At 39.9% G+C, this 17,309-nt stretch overlaps 1 protein-coding gene across 1 annotated transcript; it reads right to left on the reverse strand.

The window, feature by feature from the left end:
- Positions 1–474: 474 nt before the first annotated feature.
- LOC114100086 (olfactory receptor 5AN1-like) lies at positions 475–4,457 on the reverse strand. Its single transcript, XM_027944716.2, has 2 exons — positions 4,419–4,457; positions 475–1,432 (listed from the first exon to the last, which is right to left on the reverse strand). Exons 1-2 carry the CDS (start codon positions 4,451–4,453, stop codon positions 481–483), a joined length of 987 nt encoding a protein of 328 aa, XP_027800517.2. The 5' UTR covers positions 4,454–4,457; the 3' UTR covers positions 475–480.
- Between the last annotated feature and the right edge of the window lie 12,852 nt (positions 4,458–17,309).

Genomic DNA, 17,309 nt, shown 5'->3' on the forward strand with positions numbered 1-17,309 from the left:
CTTGGCAGCCCAGTCAAGCCAATCTATAGAGCTTCATTACCCCCATACCCCAGTGGTAGATTCCCTCTCTCTATGCATTTATATACACCTGGGCAGAAATACAGAATAACCAGTGTCAGCACCATGAAGAAATGGCTTCAGAGTAGTTAGGAGACAATGTTTCTGGATCTTGCCAAGATGTTTCCAGGGGGCAGAGCTCTGATTAGATCTGTCTTGAACTGTAGAAGCCCAAAGAAGTAAAAAAGTGCTGTTTCACAAATACCTGTGGATAGATTAACAAATTAGGAGGCCACCCTTGATGTAGGGTGAAAATAATGAACCTCCAGAACGTTCTTTTTTGCAGCGTGGAGCCCTATTAGCATATTGTCCATTTCACATTGAGCCTTCATCCAAGCTTGATGTGAATTTTGTAGTGCTCCAGTCACGTACATTTTAGTCCACTTTATCCCAAATCTGTCAGAAATCTCAGAATCCATGTTCTTAGCAGTAGCCTATCTTTTTCTGCAGCCTCTTCAAGGCGTCTTTGATTTCTTTGTTCCTCAGACTGTAAATCAAGGGATTCAGCATGGGAATCACCACGGTGTAGAAGACTGAGGCAAATCTGTCAAAGCTGGAAGAACCACCAGAACTCGAACTCAAATAGACAAACATACCTGAAGTGTAGAAGAGGGAGACTGCGGTGAGGTGAGAAGCGCAGGTGTTGAAGGCCTTGGACCTGCCTTTGGCAGAGGTGATCTTCATGATGGACATGACAATATAGCCATAGGATATCATGATCAGTAGGACATTGGCTATCCCAAAGAGCATTGTTAGTACAGCAGTCAGGACTTGCACGAAGAAGGTGTCAGTGCAGGAGAGTTTCAACAGTTGGGGCATGTCACAGAAGAAGTGGCTGATGACGTTAGGCCCACAGAAGTGGAGCTGAAGCAGAGAGCACACTTGACATAAGGAGGCAGTGAGTCCGGCCACGTAGGATCCCAGCACCATGCGAGCACAGAGGGAGGGTGACATGATGGAAGAGTAGAGCAGAGGGCTACAAATGGCAGCGTACCGGTCGTAAGCCATGGTGGTCATGAGATAGGATTCGCTCAGCCCCATGGTTGAGAAGAAGAAGTACTGAACGATGCAGCCCACAAAGCTGATGGTTTGCTGCTCCTGGAAGAAGTTGGACAGCATCTTGGGGACTGTGGAGGTGACGTAGCAGAGATCTATGAAGGACAGATTGCTGAGGAAGAAGTACATGGGAGTGTGGAGTTGGGAATCCACCCTTATTAAAACAATGAGGGACAGGTTCCAGGTCAAGGTCGTCATGTAGGTCAGCAGGAACATCACAAAGAGCACTGCTGTGATTCTGGGGAAATCTGAGAATCCCAGGAGGACGAACTGGGTGATCTCTGTGACATTTCTTCCCCCAGTCATTGCCTCAGTGTTCCTGGTATGAGAAAGGGGATAAGAGAATGCGGGGTGATTCAGGAGGAAGCACAGCATTACCGTTTTCATAGGTATCTGCCTTTTCCCCCAGTGAGTGCTGGGGAAGGGGACATATTTCTCTGTCCTGCACTGTCCCTTAAATTATCATGAAACTGCTCATTGTTTTAGGCTCTCAATTACTTTGTTGTCTTGTACGAATTATAAGAGATGTGTCAGATTTCCATTACTGTGACAAAATGCCTGAGATAAACTATTTAGAGGATGAAAGATGGGTTTGATTTACAGTTTCAGAGGTTCTAGTGCACAGTTTCTTGTCCCTGTCTCTTTGGGCCTGTGGCAGCACAGTGCAGCAGGGTAGGAAAGGCTCTGCCTCCTGTCTGTTCACTTCATTGTGGCTGGAAAGTGAAAGAATGAGAGCAAAAGCCCAAGGCAGAGAGGTCCTCCTGACTTTAGAGCCTTCGTATCTACCAGCAGCACCACAAGCTGGCCACCAGTTCTTTAGTCTTTGGGAGATATTTAAGAGTCAAACCATGACAAAAGATATTTAAAATTGAAAAAAGGCCATAGTTATATACATACATAAGGCAATAATTTCTGATTCACTTTACTATTCTTCCTATCCTCATTCCCCCTCCCCTCCCTTTAATCCCCTGTACTTAATCCTAAGTAACTCTGTTCTTCCCTAACCCCACCCGCATTGTGAATTAGCTTCCACATACCAGAGAAAACATGCCGTATTTAGTTTTTTGGGATTGGCTTATTTCACTTAGTTCGATATTCTCTTCTCCAACTATACGACCAATGTGATTCTACATCATGTACAACCAGAAGAATGAGAAATCATAGCCCATTATGTATGATGTATCAGAGTGCATTCTACTATTGTGTATAACTAATTAAAAAAAATTTTAAAAATGCCATAGAAATGCTATGATTATTGTATATGAGACTGAAATCACTGATTAACTAAAACGCTTTTAGAACTTCTCTGATAATGCATTCTATACCTGCTGCCACAGAGTCATGAAAGCAGCAGTGGTGTTTTTCCAAAATAAATTTGAAAGAGTTTTCTTCCAAACCTCTTTTGATTGTCAATTTAGATAGACTTTAAAAATTTAATCTTTACCTTTAAAAATCATATACCCTATTTACAATAATTTTTTTTAACACTTTAGAATTGAATTTGATACATCTTTAAACTGGCCTAGAACATAATGTCATAATTTATAATTTTGTTATATTTTGGTGGGGATTAGAAGCATGTTTGCCCCCCAACATGACATGCTCCAAAGGAGGTAAGTACATATACTGTACTCTTGGCCCCAAGGATTCTCAGATTTAAGGTATTTTGCTTCTTAGGAAACATCCTGGTAATGTGGTACATAATTTGGACTTTGAAGTTTGGATCCTTTCTTGCTCTATTTTAAAATGTCCCTGTGGCCTAAACATGCCGAGCTTATTGTGCTCATTATAAAGGAGAACAATTAGTGCTCTGAACTCTAAGTTCACTGACGCGGTCATGAGTACGTGTTCGCACACCATCAGGCACACAGTAATTCTTCAGCAATCAGTGACTGTTGTGAGTATCATGGATGGCTTACAAAATGTCCTGACAGCTGTACCTGCAAAGATGAGTGCCAGGGCTGCGAGATTCCTTTCTTTCTTTGGAATTTCTGAGACCTATCAGCCCCGTGGACAGGCAGGCGTGGATTCAGATCCACTGCCCACGCAGGTCAACCAGCCAAGGCCATGAAGGTATAAGCCACATATGCCATTTTCTATTAGTTCCCTTGACTTTGGGTACACAGGATTAGGGACAACCAGTGTCAAACTGTGATGAGTTTTTATATAAAGTTAAAATGAATAGTTTATTTCTAAATTGCAATACACACACACATACACACACACACAGGCAAAGATGATCAGCAAGTCAGAGCTCAGTAGCAGGTTCTTAACTGATAGTACATAGTGTCTATGCTCCATGCCCAGAGTGTCCTTCCTTGAGATGGAAAAGCCAATCAGTGATACCATCTTTTTGAAAAAGATGAATAATTAGGAAGGACATGCACTTCCAGACATTAGGCAGTTCTATTAACATTGATGACTGATTAGCCCTGCAAAACAAATGTGCAACAAGAGAACAAATAGACATCTCAGAACTCAATTTAAGTATTGGTAAGAATGTAACATATAATAAAATATGTTAAATGAATGGGGAAAGGATAAACTCCTTCTTAGGTAGTCTATGAGACTTGACTCACTAAGGATAAAAAGTGTTAGAGGAATAAATACAGATGCATTTACATAGTCTTGGGATGGAAAACTAAACAGATTAAGAGAAACACAGAACCAAAACAGATTAAGAGAAAACGTGGTTATTCTAATCTTAGTTATGACATAAAATCCCACTTATAAGACACAGCTGAAATACAGCTATTAGCTGGGAAAATAGCCATGGAATATACAAGACAATATAGCAACGCCTTTGATGTACAAGATAACTTCTGAATCAACAAGAAACTGTCCCCACGCCACTGATAAGTGTGCAGAATGCTTCTGCTTCTCTGGGGGAAGACTTGCTTATGTCATCTCTCTCATGTGTTCTCTCTCTCTCTCTCTCTCCTCTCTGTTCACACACACACACACACACACACAAACACACCCACACCCACACACCATATTAACCACTTACATTGCCACACATTAAAACCCCAATTTTAAAAGTAATAAGTGGTATAATTTCAATTTACTTCTTCATACTTACCTTTATTTTCTCCAGCTCTTGTGGTTGTAATACTAAGTTATTAAGGTACATAAATCCTTAATAGCATGGAGAGAGAGGAGTGGGGGTCAGGGGGAGAGGAAGGGAAAGGGAAGAATACATACTTTTCTGACATTTACTTATTGGCTGTGTGTAATCTTTAGCAGGTTATTAACCCCTCTGTTCCTCAGTTGCCTCATGTACAAATAGAGATAATGCTTTTTACCTCTTCATAGGACTGTTCCAGGAATTGAATGGCATAAACACCTTAACACAGTAAGGGCTCAATAAATGTTATAAATCATCATTCCCCAGCATTGCTTGTCTCTGTAAAAGAGGAAAAGGGAAGATTTAAAATATTAAAGTAACAAGGAGCTCTTGATAAAATGATTTCCTTAATTAGATGGTCTCTAAGCCTAGACTCAAGAATACTGTTAAGAAATTATTCTATTAGACCAAGGGGAATGAGGGGAAGGGAGAAGTATGGGAATAGGAAAGACAGTGGAAAGAATCGAACATCACTTTTCTTTCTTTCTTTTTCTTTTAGAGAGAGAGAGGATTTTTTAATATTTAATATTTTTCAGATTTTGGTGGACACAACATCTTTATATTATTTTTATGTGGTGCTGAGGATCGAACCCAGTGCCCCATGCATGCCAGGCGAGTGCACTAGCACTTGAGCCACATCCCCAGTCCCTCGAACATCATTTTTCTATGTTCATGTATGAATACATGACCAGTGTAGCTCCATATCATGTATAACTGTAAGAATGGGATCCTAATTAGAATAAGTTATACTCCATGTATGTATAATATGTCAAAACATGTTCTACTTTCATGTATGTCTAAAAAGAATAAAAAAACATTCTATTTTGATCTTGTATTACTGTGTTATCTCTACTCAGCAGGATTGCAAATTCCTGCTGCTAGTTTTATATCCCACCACCAAGTACCCTGGAGCAGGCAGCACTGAGTAGATCCAGTACACACACTAGCATTACCTGCACTAAATTTCTTCCTTTTAAAAAATTTATTTATTTCTTCTAATTTGCTATACATGACAGCAGAATGCATTTCAATTCATACTACACATATAGAGCACAAATTTTCATTTCTCTGGTTGTGCACAAAGTTGAATCACACCTTTCGTGTCTTCATAGGTGTACTTAGGGTAATGATGTCCATCTCATTCCACCATCTTTCCTTTATATTGCGTTCTGGTGACATAGGAAGCCACACTTAAGTGTCTTATGTGTAACCCACCATACCCAGAAGAGAGTAAGAAAATGGGGATTGTTTTTCTTATTCATGATAAAATTTATCTTGACAATTTAACTTGTTAAAACTTTATAAGCTAGAGAAAAAGAGAAAAAAAAACTATGAAGATACTCACTATTGGGGATCCGTGTTTTGCAGGTGTTCACCATCTGCCAGGACAACTGGAGAAGAAAGCTGACTGATGTAAATTTGAGTTAGAGATGTCACTAGGTGGGTATAGCTAATCAAGACCCTTTCCAATTCTGGTCTCATAGGGACATGGTCAGTTTAATGAAATGTGCTAAGTATAAAATCAGTTAAAATCAGAAATTTTGCTGAATGAGGAAAAACGTATGTAAAACAAGGTTAAAGAGGACATTTAGATCCATACTACCTGTGCCTGGAATGGGTATCTCTGACATCTCTGTGGCCCAGGCTCATGTGCCTGACCCCCAGGGTCAACAAAAGTGACAATGGAGAACTATTTGAAGCTCTCAAAAGGTCTAAAGGAATTGTAGACAAATACTCTCTGCTATCATTAAGACTCGGTAAGAAGTAATGAAGTTAAATCATCAATTACTGTATTATTTCAAAAACTGAACCCTGAAGGGCTCTAATTGCATTTAAAGGATTCTGGGGCTGAAGAAAATTGGGGAAAATAGGCAAGCATGTTTTTTATCTCAGGAAGTTCCCCCGAAACAAAGTAAAGTATTATTATTGTCCCAAATTTCCATTTCTGACTTTTAAAATCTGTCAGGCTTTATAGACGTCATCTGGTCTGACTGCAGAGGATCCTATTAGTCCCATTATACCAGTGAAAAAGCAGAGAGCAACAGAGTTCAAGGTCACATTCTCAAGAATTCAACACTCACCCCTCGCCCCAGAGTAATATCTGAAAGTTTACATTTGGGATTCTTCCTTTCACTGAAGAACAGGGAAAGAACCTGAAGTGCAGAGTGTGGACATGAGGGAGGGGGAGAGGTGAAGGGTGGGTGAGACTGATTTCCATAAACCTTGCTCCACGTGGGTCCTACTGTGAAACCACAGGCATCTCAAGACAGCTCTAAGTCTTGCCGGCTGACCTTGACCCAGATCCCCCGCAAAAGACAGAGTTCTTGTCACAAGTTGAAACGGACTATTTCTTTTCCTTAAGATATTTCTGAGTGGGCCGGCTCCACTCCTCGCTGGGCCATGAACCTGGCCGTCCACTCGCAGCCAGTGAGGTGGCCACACAAGGCCTCCTCTTAAATGTGCCACTGAGAGCAGAGGTGAGAGGGGAGAAGCCAGTTAGCGGGAGAAAACACAGCAGGTCCTTGCTCTCTGGTGTTGGGGTTGCCCGGGAGTTTTTGTCCCTGATGATTTCATGGGTTTGATTCCCAGAACCACAAAATAAATACACAAATCATAGAAATAAAGGAAAGATTTAAAGTGACATCAGCCAGATGTCTGATTGGAGAACCCTAATGCTCATGCCCCCACCAAAAAGATCCAAAACAAGAAGTCAGCACATTTCGATCCTGCGCTACAGTATAGCAAGGGAGGGGCAGAAACCCCAGGGAGTGTGGAGCTCTGGGTGGCCACATAGACCAGGGAAAGGAGCACCTTGTCTTTGCTGTCCCATTGCCCCCGTGGGGACCAGCTTGCACCTGGAGGGACTTCTCCCTGTGGGGAGGAAGTAGACAGGAGGTCCCAGAAGTCCTTGTCACTGTCGTGGATACCTGCATTCAGCTCCTGTTGTATTCCCCAGTCCTCACAGCCCCTGAGCCCACTTAGGGAGTGGACTGGAGGTTCAAAGCCTGTACTGACTACTCCAGAGAAGTAGCCCATGTCGTGTCCCATCCTCTGTGGCCCAAGCTGCTCCTGTGCTGCCCCATCAATAAACTGGACCCATTGTTCCTGAGGCTTTTGGTCGCTGCATCCTTTCATCCCTGATGACCTGCCATAGTCATACTACACTCACACGTGGGAGCGTGGCCTCTACCAGCAAAGCCGCTGCCCTAGAAACAGGCTGCCTCAGACATACTCCATTCCCCCCATCCCAGGTACCCCCGGTAGTCCCACAACTCAGAGCCTAAGCCCAGCAAGTCACCATGTCCCCCAGTGCTTCAGTCACCATAGAGCCCTGCCCCTGGGATCCTGAGTCCATCTCAGCAGAGCAGCCACGTCCTGTTGACTCAGCCAATATGCTGCCCTGTCCACCAGGAACCTTAAGGCCCAGCCTAGAACAGCCCTGGACCCAGAGCCTTAGCCAATGTGTTCGTCCTTAGGAATCTGATCTTGAGTCCAGTGGATCAACCACATACCCAGCAACTAAGTTCACTCAGAGCCCCATCATTTAGTGGTTCATATGCTTAGTTTGCAGGAGCCCAGACCTATGACCAAGGGGAGCAACAACAAACACAGAGCCAAGGACCGACCTTGACCTCAGAAATCTAACCTGCTATGGTGGTGCTCTGTCTCCACCCCACCAAAGAAACACAACCTTGGCTGAACTGTTCCAACTTGTCCTCTGGACATAACAGCCGATGCTCCACCTCCCTGGCTCTGACCTAGCTTTCTGCAGCCTGAGATCCTCAGGCACCTCTTCACCCTGGGGAGCTGGTCCTTGTTCCAGCACTCTACACGTCCTTCAGAGCAAGCCATCAGTGTGCTCCATTATTCCAGGTTCTTGTTGCTGATGCTCTTATCTTTGCACACTCCGGGCCACTAACATGTCCGTGATTTCAAAGTCTAGAATCACTACTATCCACTTTAGCACTGTATCCTGTTGGCTCTGGGATTCAAATTGCAGTTGGGCCCTATTTCTTAAGACCCGAGACTCTGGAACACTCCTTCCTCCCTAGAGTCATGCCATTATTGAACCATAATCTCCAGGATCAGAATCACAGCTACACACCTACTTTCTGACCCCTAAGCTACTGGGGAGTGCCACAAATCACAGTCCCTGTATTTGAGGGAATGAAGCTGAGCTTGTATTACAAGTATCTCAGTACTTCAGCAAAATCTGACGCCATATCCACAGCTTTCTCTGAGTACCAATGTCCTGGAAGTTGGCTTCATGGAAGCTGCTTTTGAGCTGTGATAGACAACACAAGGGATCTCCTCAGCTATGTCTGTCTCATGGGGGGAATACAGAACAAGAAGACCCCTAAAATCTTGCCACTGAGAGCCCCAACAAACAGCCCTGCTAAAACCACTGCTATCAAACTCCTGTACCTGGGGTACAGAGGTACCCATAGCCATTACTGACCTTGATCCCAGCTGAGAAGGCTCATGGATAATACACTACTGTACCTACCCAGAACCAGTGCCAAGGCACCCTTCCCCATCGATATTCTAGGACTCAAACAGTGAAAGTTTCCCTTTAAAAGTCACTATGAATTTGGAAGAGTGAATGTTCCACCAGCGGCAAAGACATCGGTACAGGAATTTCAGAAATATGAAAAAGCAGGAAAATTTTATACCACCAAAAGAATATACTAATTCTCTTACAACTGACCTCAAAGAAAAGGAAACTCATGCACTGCCTGAAAAGGAATTCCAAATACTGATTGTAAGGGAACTAGTAAGATAATAAATGAATACAGGGAGCCCATTTGACGAAATTTTAAAAAATGAGAAATTCAGCCAAAAGATAGATAGCATAAGAGAGAAACTAACCCAATTCATAGTGTTGAAAAATTTAATGAATGATATAAAAATATAATAGCTTGAGAGCAGAATATCTCAAGCAGTAGAATGAATTGTACAGAAAGACAGGTCCTTTGAAACAACCCAAATAAAAATATTAGAAAAAACAATGAAAAAGAATTCAAAGACGAGTTACAGGACTTATGGGAATCCACTGACTGAACAAATTGTCATATCATCGTAGGTCCAGGTGAAGAAAGGTGTGGGAATATTATTTAATGAAATAGTTGCTGAAAACATCCCATATCTTGGAAGAGATAAAGACATCCAAATCCCCAAAATTCAAAGGTCTTTAAACACATTCAGCCCAACCAGTTCCTCACCAAAGCAAAGGGTAAAAGTGTCAAAGAGTAAGATCTACAAATAAGAAGAGAAAAGTGCCAAGTGACCCAGAAGTGAATCCCCATATGATGACCTGTGGATTTCTCAGCAAATCTTGTTTGTCAAGAGGGAATGGAGTGAGCCACCTCATGTGCTAAAAGAAAAGAAAAAAAAAGTGCTAAGCCAGAATAGGATGCTTAGTGAAGCTGTCCTTCAGCAATGAAGGAAAACATCTTCCAGAGGAGCAAAAGCTGAGGAAAACTATCAGCACCTGACTTACTTTACAAGAAGTGCTGAAGGGAGTTTTTCAACTGGAAGCAAAAGAATAGTAAGTACTACTATGAAAATACAGTGGTTGAAAATCCCTAGTGTAGCTAAATACAACGTCTAATTCAAAATACCCCATTACCAGAACTGTGGTGTGTGAATCTTCAGAACTTGAGTAGGAAGGAGTAAAGTCAAAATGGCCAAAAATAACCACAGCGACATTAAGTTGTTGAGAAATAGTATAATATAGGAATATGTAAATGTGACAACAACAAAAAAATAAACTTTGAGTAGGAAGGTAAAATCAAGGGTATTTGTATGTAACAAGTTGTGATCAGCTTAAAATAGTCTATTATGATCCTAAGATTTTTTTCTAAATGTAAGATTCTTCATATAAGCCAATAGAAACCACAAAGCAAAAACTATAGCAGATTCATAAACAAGAAAAAGAAAGGAATTGAGTCTTAACAGTTCAGAAAACACAAAGGCAGACAAGAGTGTAATAAAGTAAGAACGGAACTATAAAACAACGAGAAAATGATTTGCAAGCAACAGGATAACATTGTATAATAACATTGAATATAAACGGATAAATACTCTAATCAATAACACAGACTGGCTGAATGAATTAAAAAATCAAGGCCCAATTATATGTGGCCTGTGAAAGATCCATTTTAGCTTGAAGGACACACAGAGACTAAAAATGAGAGAATGGAAGACGCTATTCCATGTATACAGTATCCAAGGGAGGGCAAGGATGGCTTCCAGTCTAAAACTGTCACAGAGATAAAGAATATTAGTAACAAATATTACTAGACATGAAAGAAGAAACAAGTGGCCGTATATAACAGCAGGAGGCTTTGACAACTTGCTTTCTGTAATAGATCAGTCAGACAGAAAATGAATGTGGAAAACTAGACACAGACTGCATGTTGGACTGATGGAGGTAGCAGCCACTCACAGAACATTCTATCCAATAGCAGCAGAACATGCATTCTTCTCTACCACACAGGAAACATTCTCCAGTATAGACCATATGTTAGGTTGCAAGAGACATCTTAATGAACTCAAGATTATTAAATCATACACAATATGGTATCCAGTCATAGCAATAGAAAACTAGAAGTCATCTGGTAGAAGCAGTTTTGGAAAAATTCACAAGCATGTGAAAATTAAAACAATGTGCTCCTGAATAAGCAATGAATCAAAAAGAAATTAAAAAAAAAACTTGATACAAATGACAATGGAAACACAATACATCAAAACACATGGGTTGCAGGAAAACCATTTCCTAGAAGTTCATAGCAATAAATGCCACGTTAAAAAGAAGAAAGTCTTCATAAATTGCCTGACCATATGCCTCAAGGAAGTAAAAATTTAAAAAAATGATAAACTAAACACAAAATTAACACAGGGAAGGAGATAATAAAGATCAGAACAGAAATAAATAGACAGAAAAACCACAGAAGAAAATCAATAGAGTCAAGAATTGGTCTTTGAGAAAACAAAATTAGCATTCCCCTCACTAGACTAAGAAAAATACAGAGAAAACTTAGATATAAGCAGAAAAGAAGGAGGAGACACTACAAAGCACCTCAGAAGTAAATGGGATCACAGCATTAGTGGGAAGAATTTCAATCTAGAGGAAGTGGATAAAATACCAGAAAAATGTAACCTACCAAGATAGAACCAGGAAGAAATGGAAAGTTTGAACAGTCAAATTGAAAAGAAAAAAAAAAGAAAGATAATCAAAGTAGTCATTAAAAATCTTTCAATAAAGACAAGGCTAGAAGCAGATGGCTTCACAGCTGAATTTTACCATTCAATGCAGAATTATTACAGATATTTCTCAAACTCTTCCAAAAAGTGTGACTAGAGGAAATACTGAAAAAAAAATTTAATGAGGCCAGTATCACCTTGTTAACTAAGCCAGATAAAAACGCCGCAACAAAACTACAGGTTAATATCACTGATGCAGAAATCCTCAATAAAATACTGGCAAACTTAATTCAATAGCACATCAGAAAGATTATGATCATGTGGAATTTATTCCTGGTATAAAAAGCTAGTTTAACATATGCAGATCAATCAATGTGATGTCTCACAGTAACATAATGAAAGATTAAAACCACATCATCATCATCTCAATAGAACAGAAGAACATTCAATATCTTTTCTTGGTAAAGCTGTGAGTAGTTTGGGTATAAAAGGAAAGTTCTTCAACATAATAAAAGCCATTTATAAAAACCTCACAGCCAACATCATAATCAGTGGGAACAATTGTTATTTTCCACTAAGATCCAGTACAGGGCAGAGATGCTCACTCTCAGGACTTCTATTCAACCAAGACCTTGAAGTACTTGCAAAAGCAATCACACAAGAGAAATAGCTAAAAGGCATGTACATTGAAACCGAAGAAGTAAAATCATCTATATTTGTAGATGGCATGATTTTATATATTGAAAACCCCAAGGATTCCACAAAGGACTCTTAGAACTAATAAATGAATTCAGTAAATAAACAAAAGTTTATAAGGTAAACAAACAAAATTCAGTAGCATTTTAATGCACAAATAACAATCTACTTCTGAGAAAAAAATTTCACTTATGACGGCACAAAAACTTATGAATAAACAATTGAGGAGGTGAAATATTTGTAAAAAAAAGTTTAAAAATGTTGATGAAAGAAATCAATAAAAAACACTAATAAATGGAAAGATATCCAGTGTTCATGGATCAGAAGAATTGCACTGTAAAAATGTTTCTATAACCCAAGGAATATAAAGATTCAATGAAATTAATATTAAATCACCAATGTTATTATTCATGGATATACGAAAAAAATCTAAAATAACTATGAAACCACACACACACACACACACAAAATTACTGAGATTGGAAAAAAGTTGGAGTCATCACACTTACTGACTTAAAACTATATAGCAAGCAGAACACACCACCAGTGAGCCATCTAAAGACTAGGGAAAATATTTACAAACCATATGTCCAATAAGGGACAACATTCAAAATTCTTAAAGAACTCTTTTAACCTAATAACAGAAAAACAAATAACACATTTAAATATGGACAAAGGACCCAAACAGAGATTTCTCAAAAAGAAGACTTAAAAAATAACCAAGTGGTATAGACCAAGTTGTTCGAGATCACTAATCATCAGGGAAACGCAAATTAAAATCACTGTAAGATATCACCTCCTATATGTTAGGGTGCTACCTATTACCAAAAAAGGAGAAGAAATAACAGAAGCTGGAAAGAATGATGATAAAGGAAAAAAGCACTTGTACACTATTCATGGGAGTGTAGATTGGTGTAGCCATTTCAGAAAACAGGAGAGAGGTTCAAAAGAATTAAAATTAGAGCTATCATATGACCCAGCAGCCCTCTGCTGGGGCCATACTCAGAGCAGATGAAATCACCAGCTTGTAAAGTCATCTGTGCTTCCATGTTCCTTATTCTCCATAGCCAAGATATGGAAAGAATGTACATTATCCCATAATTTCTGCTGTAAGTTTTAAATAGGTACAGTAATTTATTTATCTGATAAAAAGAAGTAAGATTGGTGAAGAAAACAGCAGGTGGTGTGACAACCTGGGTGCGTGTCATTTCTGTACCTATAATACTTATCAGAACCTCTGTTTTCAAATACACAACCACCAATTAGGGTTTTATCTACCAGGATTCTATTCATGGAAACTGTTTTAGCTGGGCGTGGTTGCACATGCCTATGATCCCAACAACTAGGGGTAGGGGCTGAAGCAGGAGGATAGTGAGTTCAAAGCCAGCCTCAGCTACGTAGCGAGGCCCTAAGAAATTTAGTGAGACCCTGTCTCAAAATAAAACATAAAAAGGGGATTGCTTCAGTGGCAAAGTGTCCCTGGGTAAAATCTCCAATACAAAAAGATAAAAGGAAAACCACACAGCACAAACAAAACAAACAAACAAAAAAAACTGTGTTTAGTGTGGGTCTCAGATGGCACAACGATTCCAGGAAATAAGGAAGCCTGGTTCATACATTTCTCTATGTAGCTCCAAAGGATTGAAAGGTCTAACATATTCTTATCACCTTATTCCTTTTAGAGACCATCATCACTGTTACTGTTGCTGAGATAAAGATGCCACTTTCTTTATGACCCTCGTGAGGGCCTCTTGGATCTCCTTGTTCCTCAGACGGTAGATCAGAGGGTTCAACATGGGGATGAGGATGACACTGAAGACTGACAGCACCTTGTCCTGCTTTGTGGTGTGGCTAGAGCTGTGGTGCATGTACACAGAGAGGGCTGTGCCATGGAAGAGTGTCACCATTGCCAGGTGGGAGGCACAGGTATCGAGGGCCTTGGCACAGCCTTTGAATGAGGATATTTCCAGGATGGAGGCTGCAGTGAAGCCACAGGACAATAGGATGAGAAGGAAAGAACCAAACCTACAGAAACCATGAAGCAGCTTAGTAAGGGACGTAATAGAAACCAATTCTAGAAAGTCCCCTGAGGAGTTAGATAAGACGAGGTAGAAAGAACCACTGTGTGCACTGTTCCCTGCAGGGAGTTACTCTGAGATAAACTGCCTAAAATGGACGAATCTTGAATTTCTTGGTTTCTTTTGGATCCCTGGACTCTGCACCCAGGAAGATCAACACTTAGACTTTTGCACGCACTGGTTTGGGATTCTCAATTACCCAGAAGCTCACTGTGGTTCATAGGTTAATAACTCATGCTGTGAGGGAGCATGACCGGAGCTCATGTAAGGGTAGTGTGCTTAAGGGAGTGCTTGGATTAGGAAACTGAGGCAGCATTTCGAGAAATTCGTTTCCCTTTTTTACCCAGGAGCCAGTCTATGGAAGGTAAAGCACCAGGTCTTCTGACCAAGTGGTAACTAACTGAAAGAATACTTCTCCACGGGCCACTGTATGTTCTCTTCCAGATGCTATGGCTATCATGCTGTCTAGATAGTAGAAACCCCTAAACCAAACACATTTTCATTTGGATTAACTCAAGTTAGGAAGAAAATCATAGGAATCCTTGAAAGGCAAAAATTAGCTGTCAAACAGCCTGAGTGTGTGCCTAAGGTAGTAACTGGAAACCTTGGGCATTCACCTTGAGAAAGACTGTGAAATGTCTGGAATAAACTATGTCTATGAAATACCACTATTTTTCATTATCTTACACTGAAAATGTCTTCCTTCTCCCCATTTTCCAGTCTCCCAGTTCTAACAGTGAATAAAAACAGTAAAACTCCAAAGAAAAATAAGGCTATGCCCAGAGAAGTTAGAACAAATTGTGTTCCCAGAATTAGTTCAGTTATTGTTTTCTGAAATACCATTTTGAAGAATATTTGGGAGTATGAGGTGATTAATTGGAAAAGAAGGTCAAGGTACTTGTCATTGATATGGAAGAGGTAGAGATAGCATAAGGCTAATGCATTTGCCACCCCAGGCTGAGAGGTGGTTCTGTCCATAATGAGACTAAATAGAGAGAGAATTTTGTGGAAAAGTGCAAAAAAATCTATTCATTATCTTTTTCATTATCATCACCACCAGCAGTCATGAAGAAAAAGTGACCCATTGGGCAGCTCCAACACATTCTGATTCTCTCCATCTACTCATGAAAACTTGCAGAACTTTCTCTATTTCCCATTGATGCAAACTTAGGCCTTGTGTTGTTTGTTAAATGTGGTGCTAACATTCACAGAATTGCTCCTATGCTTCTATTATGTAGCTCTTGACTCTCAATTAAATGTTTGTTGGGTCTTCTTGCTCTATTCTCCATAGCACTGAAATACCCATTATTTGTATTTCTGTTCTGTGTTCTGTTTAATTTTATGTGTCTCTACTCCAATAAATTCATTATATCATAATTGAGTTATCTGCTTATTTAACTCATCCCTGGAGTTGTAAATTTCATCATAATATTTTGTTTTCTCCTTGAAAGGTTCCATTCTGTTCTTTTCCCAAATATTCAATTCTGATCATCTCTTATTCTTTTATTATGCTGTTAATGGTATCATTTATTTACAGATATTAAACAAACTTATTTAAATTATTATTTAAGGATTTAAAACATCCAACAATTTAACATGTTAAATAATTCAAAGTATGACCTAATGATTTAATTGTGTAGTTTTACTTGTCTAATTCTATCTTAATGTCATTGCTGATTCTTGTTCAAGGTGCCCTGCTTACTTGTGTGTTGAGTGGATTTTGATCAGAAGTTCATGTTCTTATGAACTTTATCCTCAGGACTCATTGAGGCTTCAGTTTATTTAATGTGTTCCTCCAGAAATGAAACATACTAATTCTATCAAGTTTCTTGGAGGAAATATCAACCAAGATTCTTTCTAAAAATAAATTGTGTCTTGTGCTTTTCAGTAGTGATAAGATGTGGTTACATATCTAAATAAGTAGATGCCTGAGGTTAAGAACTCGGGACTTTCTTTCTTTCTTTTTTTTTTTTTAACTTTTTATCAATAGATAAGACTGAGAAATATCTCAGTCTAAATCTGAGGGCGTTGTGCACATCACTAATTTTGTGGTACAGGTTTTCCCCCAGAGATTATCATCTTTAGGGTGTATCTGCTTCAATGTCATGAGATCATCAGGCCTCCAACTGCACAGACTAAATTCTTCTACTTTTCATACACATGTCCATGAAAAACCTGGCATTAGGCCACTAGGTTTAGTAGACTCTCCTGAGAAAATGCTCACCCCAGTCTACTAACCTCTAAGTTCTGCACTTTCTTATCTAAGTCCAGGAATTTATTTGCTTTCTCATTGACAGAACCATAAAAAAAAGGCATATTAGATTTATGGGTTTTGTGAATGTAAAAATCCATCATATTCCCAGAAACATGCGTTAAGCAATATATTTTGAAAGTTTTTGTTATTTTAGCATAGGATTGGCCAGTTTTTCTAAAAATTATAAGCACTTTGATTTATTTATGTTTGTTTTCTCTCTGTCTTTCTGGAGCAGGGACAACCTTGCTTCTCCCCTTGAACTTTAGAACTCTGGGTTCTCTGGGCAATGCACCCAAGACTTGCAACAGTGGCCCTTAGGTTTTCAAGTCTTTGGCCACAGAAAATTACATCATTGCCCCCCCCCCCACTTTGATCCCACCTTACGTATTTCTCTTTGACTGATATCCTATTGGTTTGACCTTTCTGGAGAACCTTGACTTAATATGTCAATCAGTGTGGAAAGAAACCATTCCTAGCAGCTGGGACTATGCATCTTGTACTTGCCTGATCTTGACAGTGAGAACTTCATCAAAATTTTCATAATAGGTGATTCACCGAGCTCTCACTCTAATCCTGACCCCGAATCTTAGGACAGAAATGAAGGGCTCAGTTGATAGTTTCAGATGGTGGTGAAATGGTTTCTTTATGTGAGCCTTGGGCATTTGCAAACTACTCCCTTAGCAGGAAAATCATATTCCAGGCAGTCACCTTGGAGGAAGTCAGCTGGCTTGTGCTCCCTTCAGGGCCCTGGAGGCCAAGGGGGAAGTGCCTGGCAGTGGACCTGTGTGGGTAGGCATGGCTTATGGAAACGAGACCTTACTGTTTGCACCTACAC

This window comes from Marmota flaviventris, chromosome 9 (assembly GCF_047511675.1).
Source record: "Marmota flaviventris isolate mMarFla1 chromosome 9, mMarFla1.hap1, whole genome shotgun sequence".
Lineage (NCBI taxonomy): Eukaryota > Metazoa > Chordata > Mammalia > Rodentia > Sciuridae > Marmota > Marmota flaviventris.

What these genes read in the sequence shown, in the direction of transcription:
- LOC114100086 (XM_027944716.2), bottom strand. Translation starts at nt 4,453, where the DNA reads ATGCCATTCAATTCCTGGAACAGTCCTATGAAGAG. An exon ending in TGGAACAGTCCTATGAAGAG is followed by an intron (nt 1,433 to 4,418) that starts GTAAAAAGCATT and finishes TTCTCATACCAG; the next exon opens with GAACACTGAGGCAATGACTG.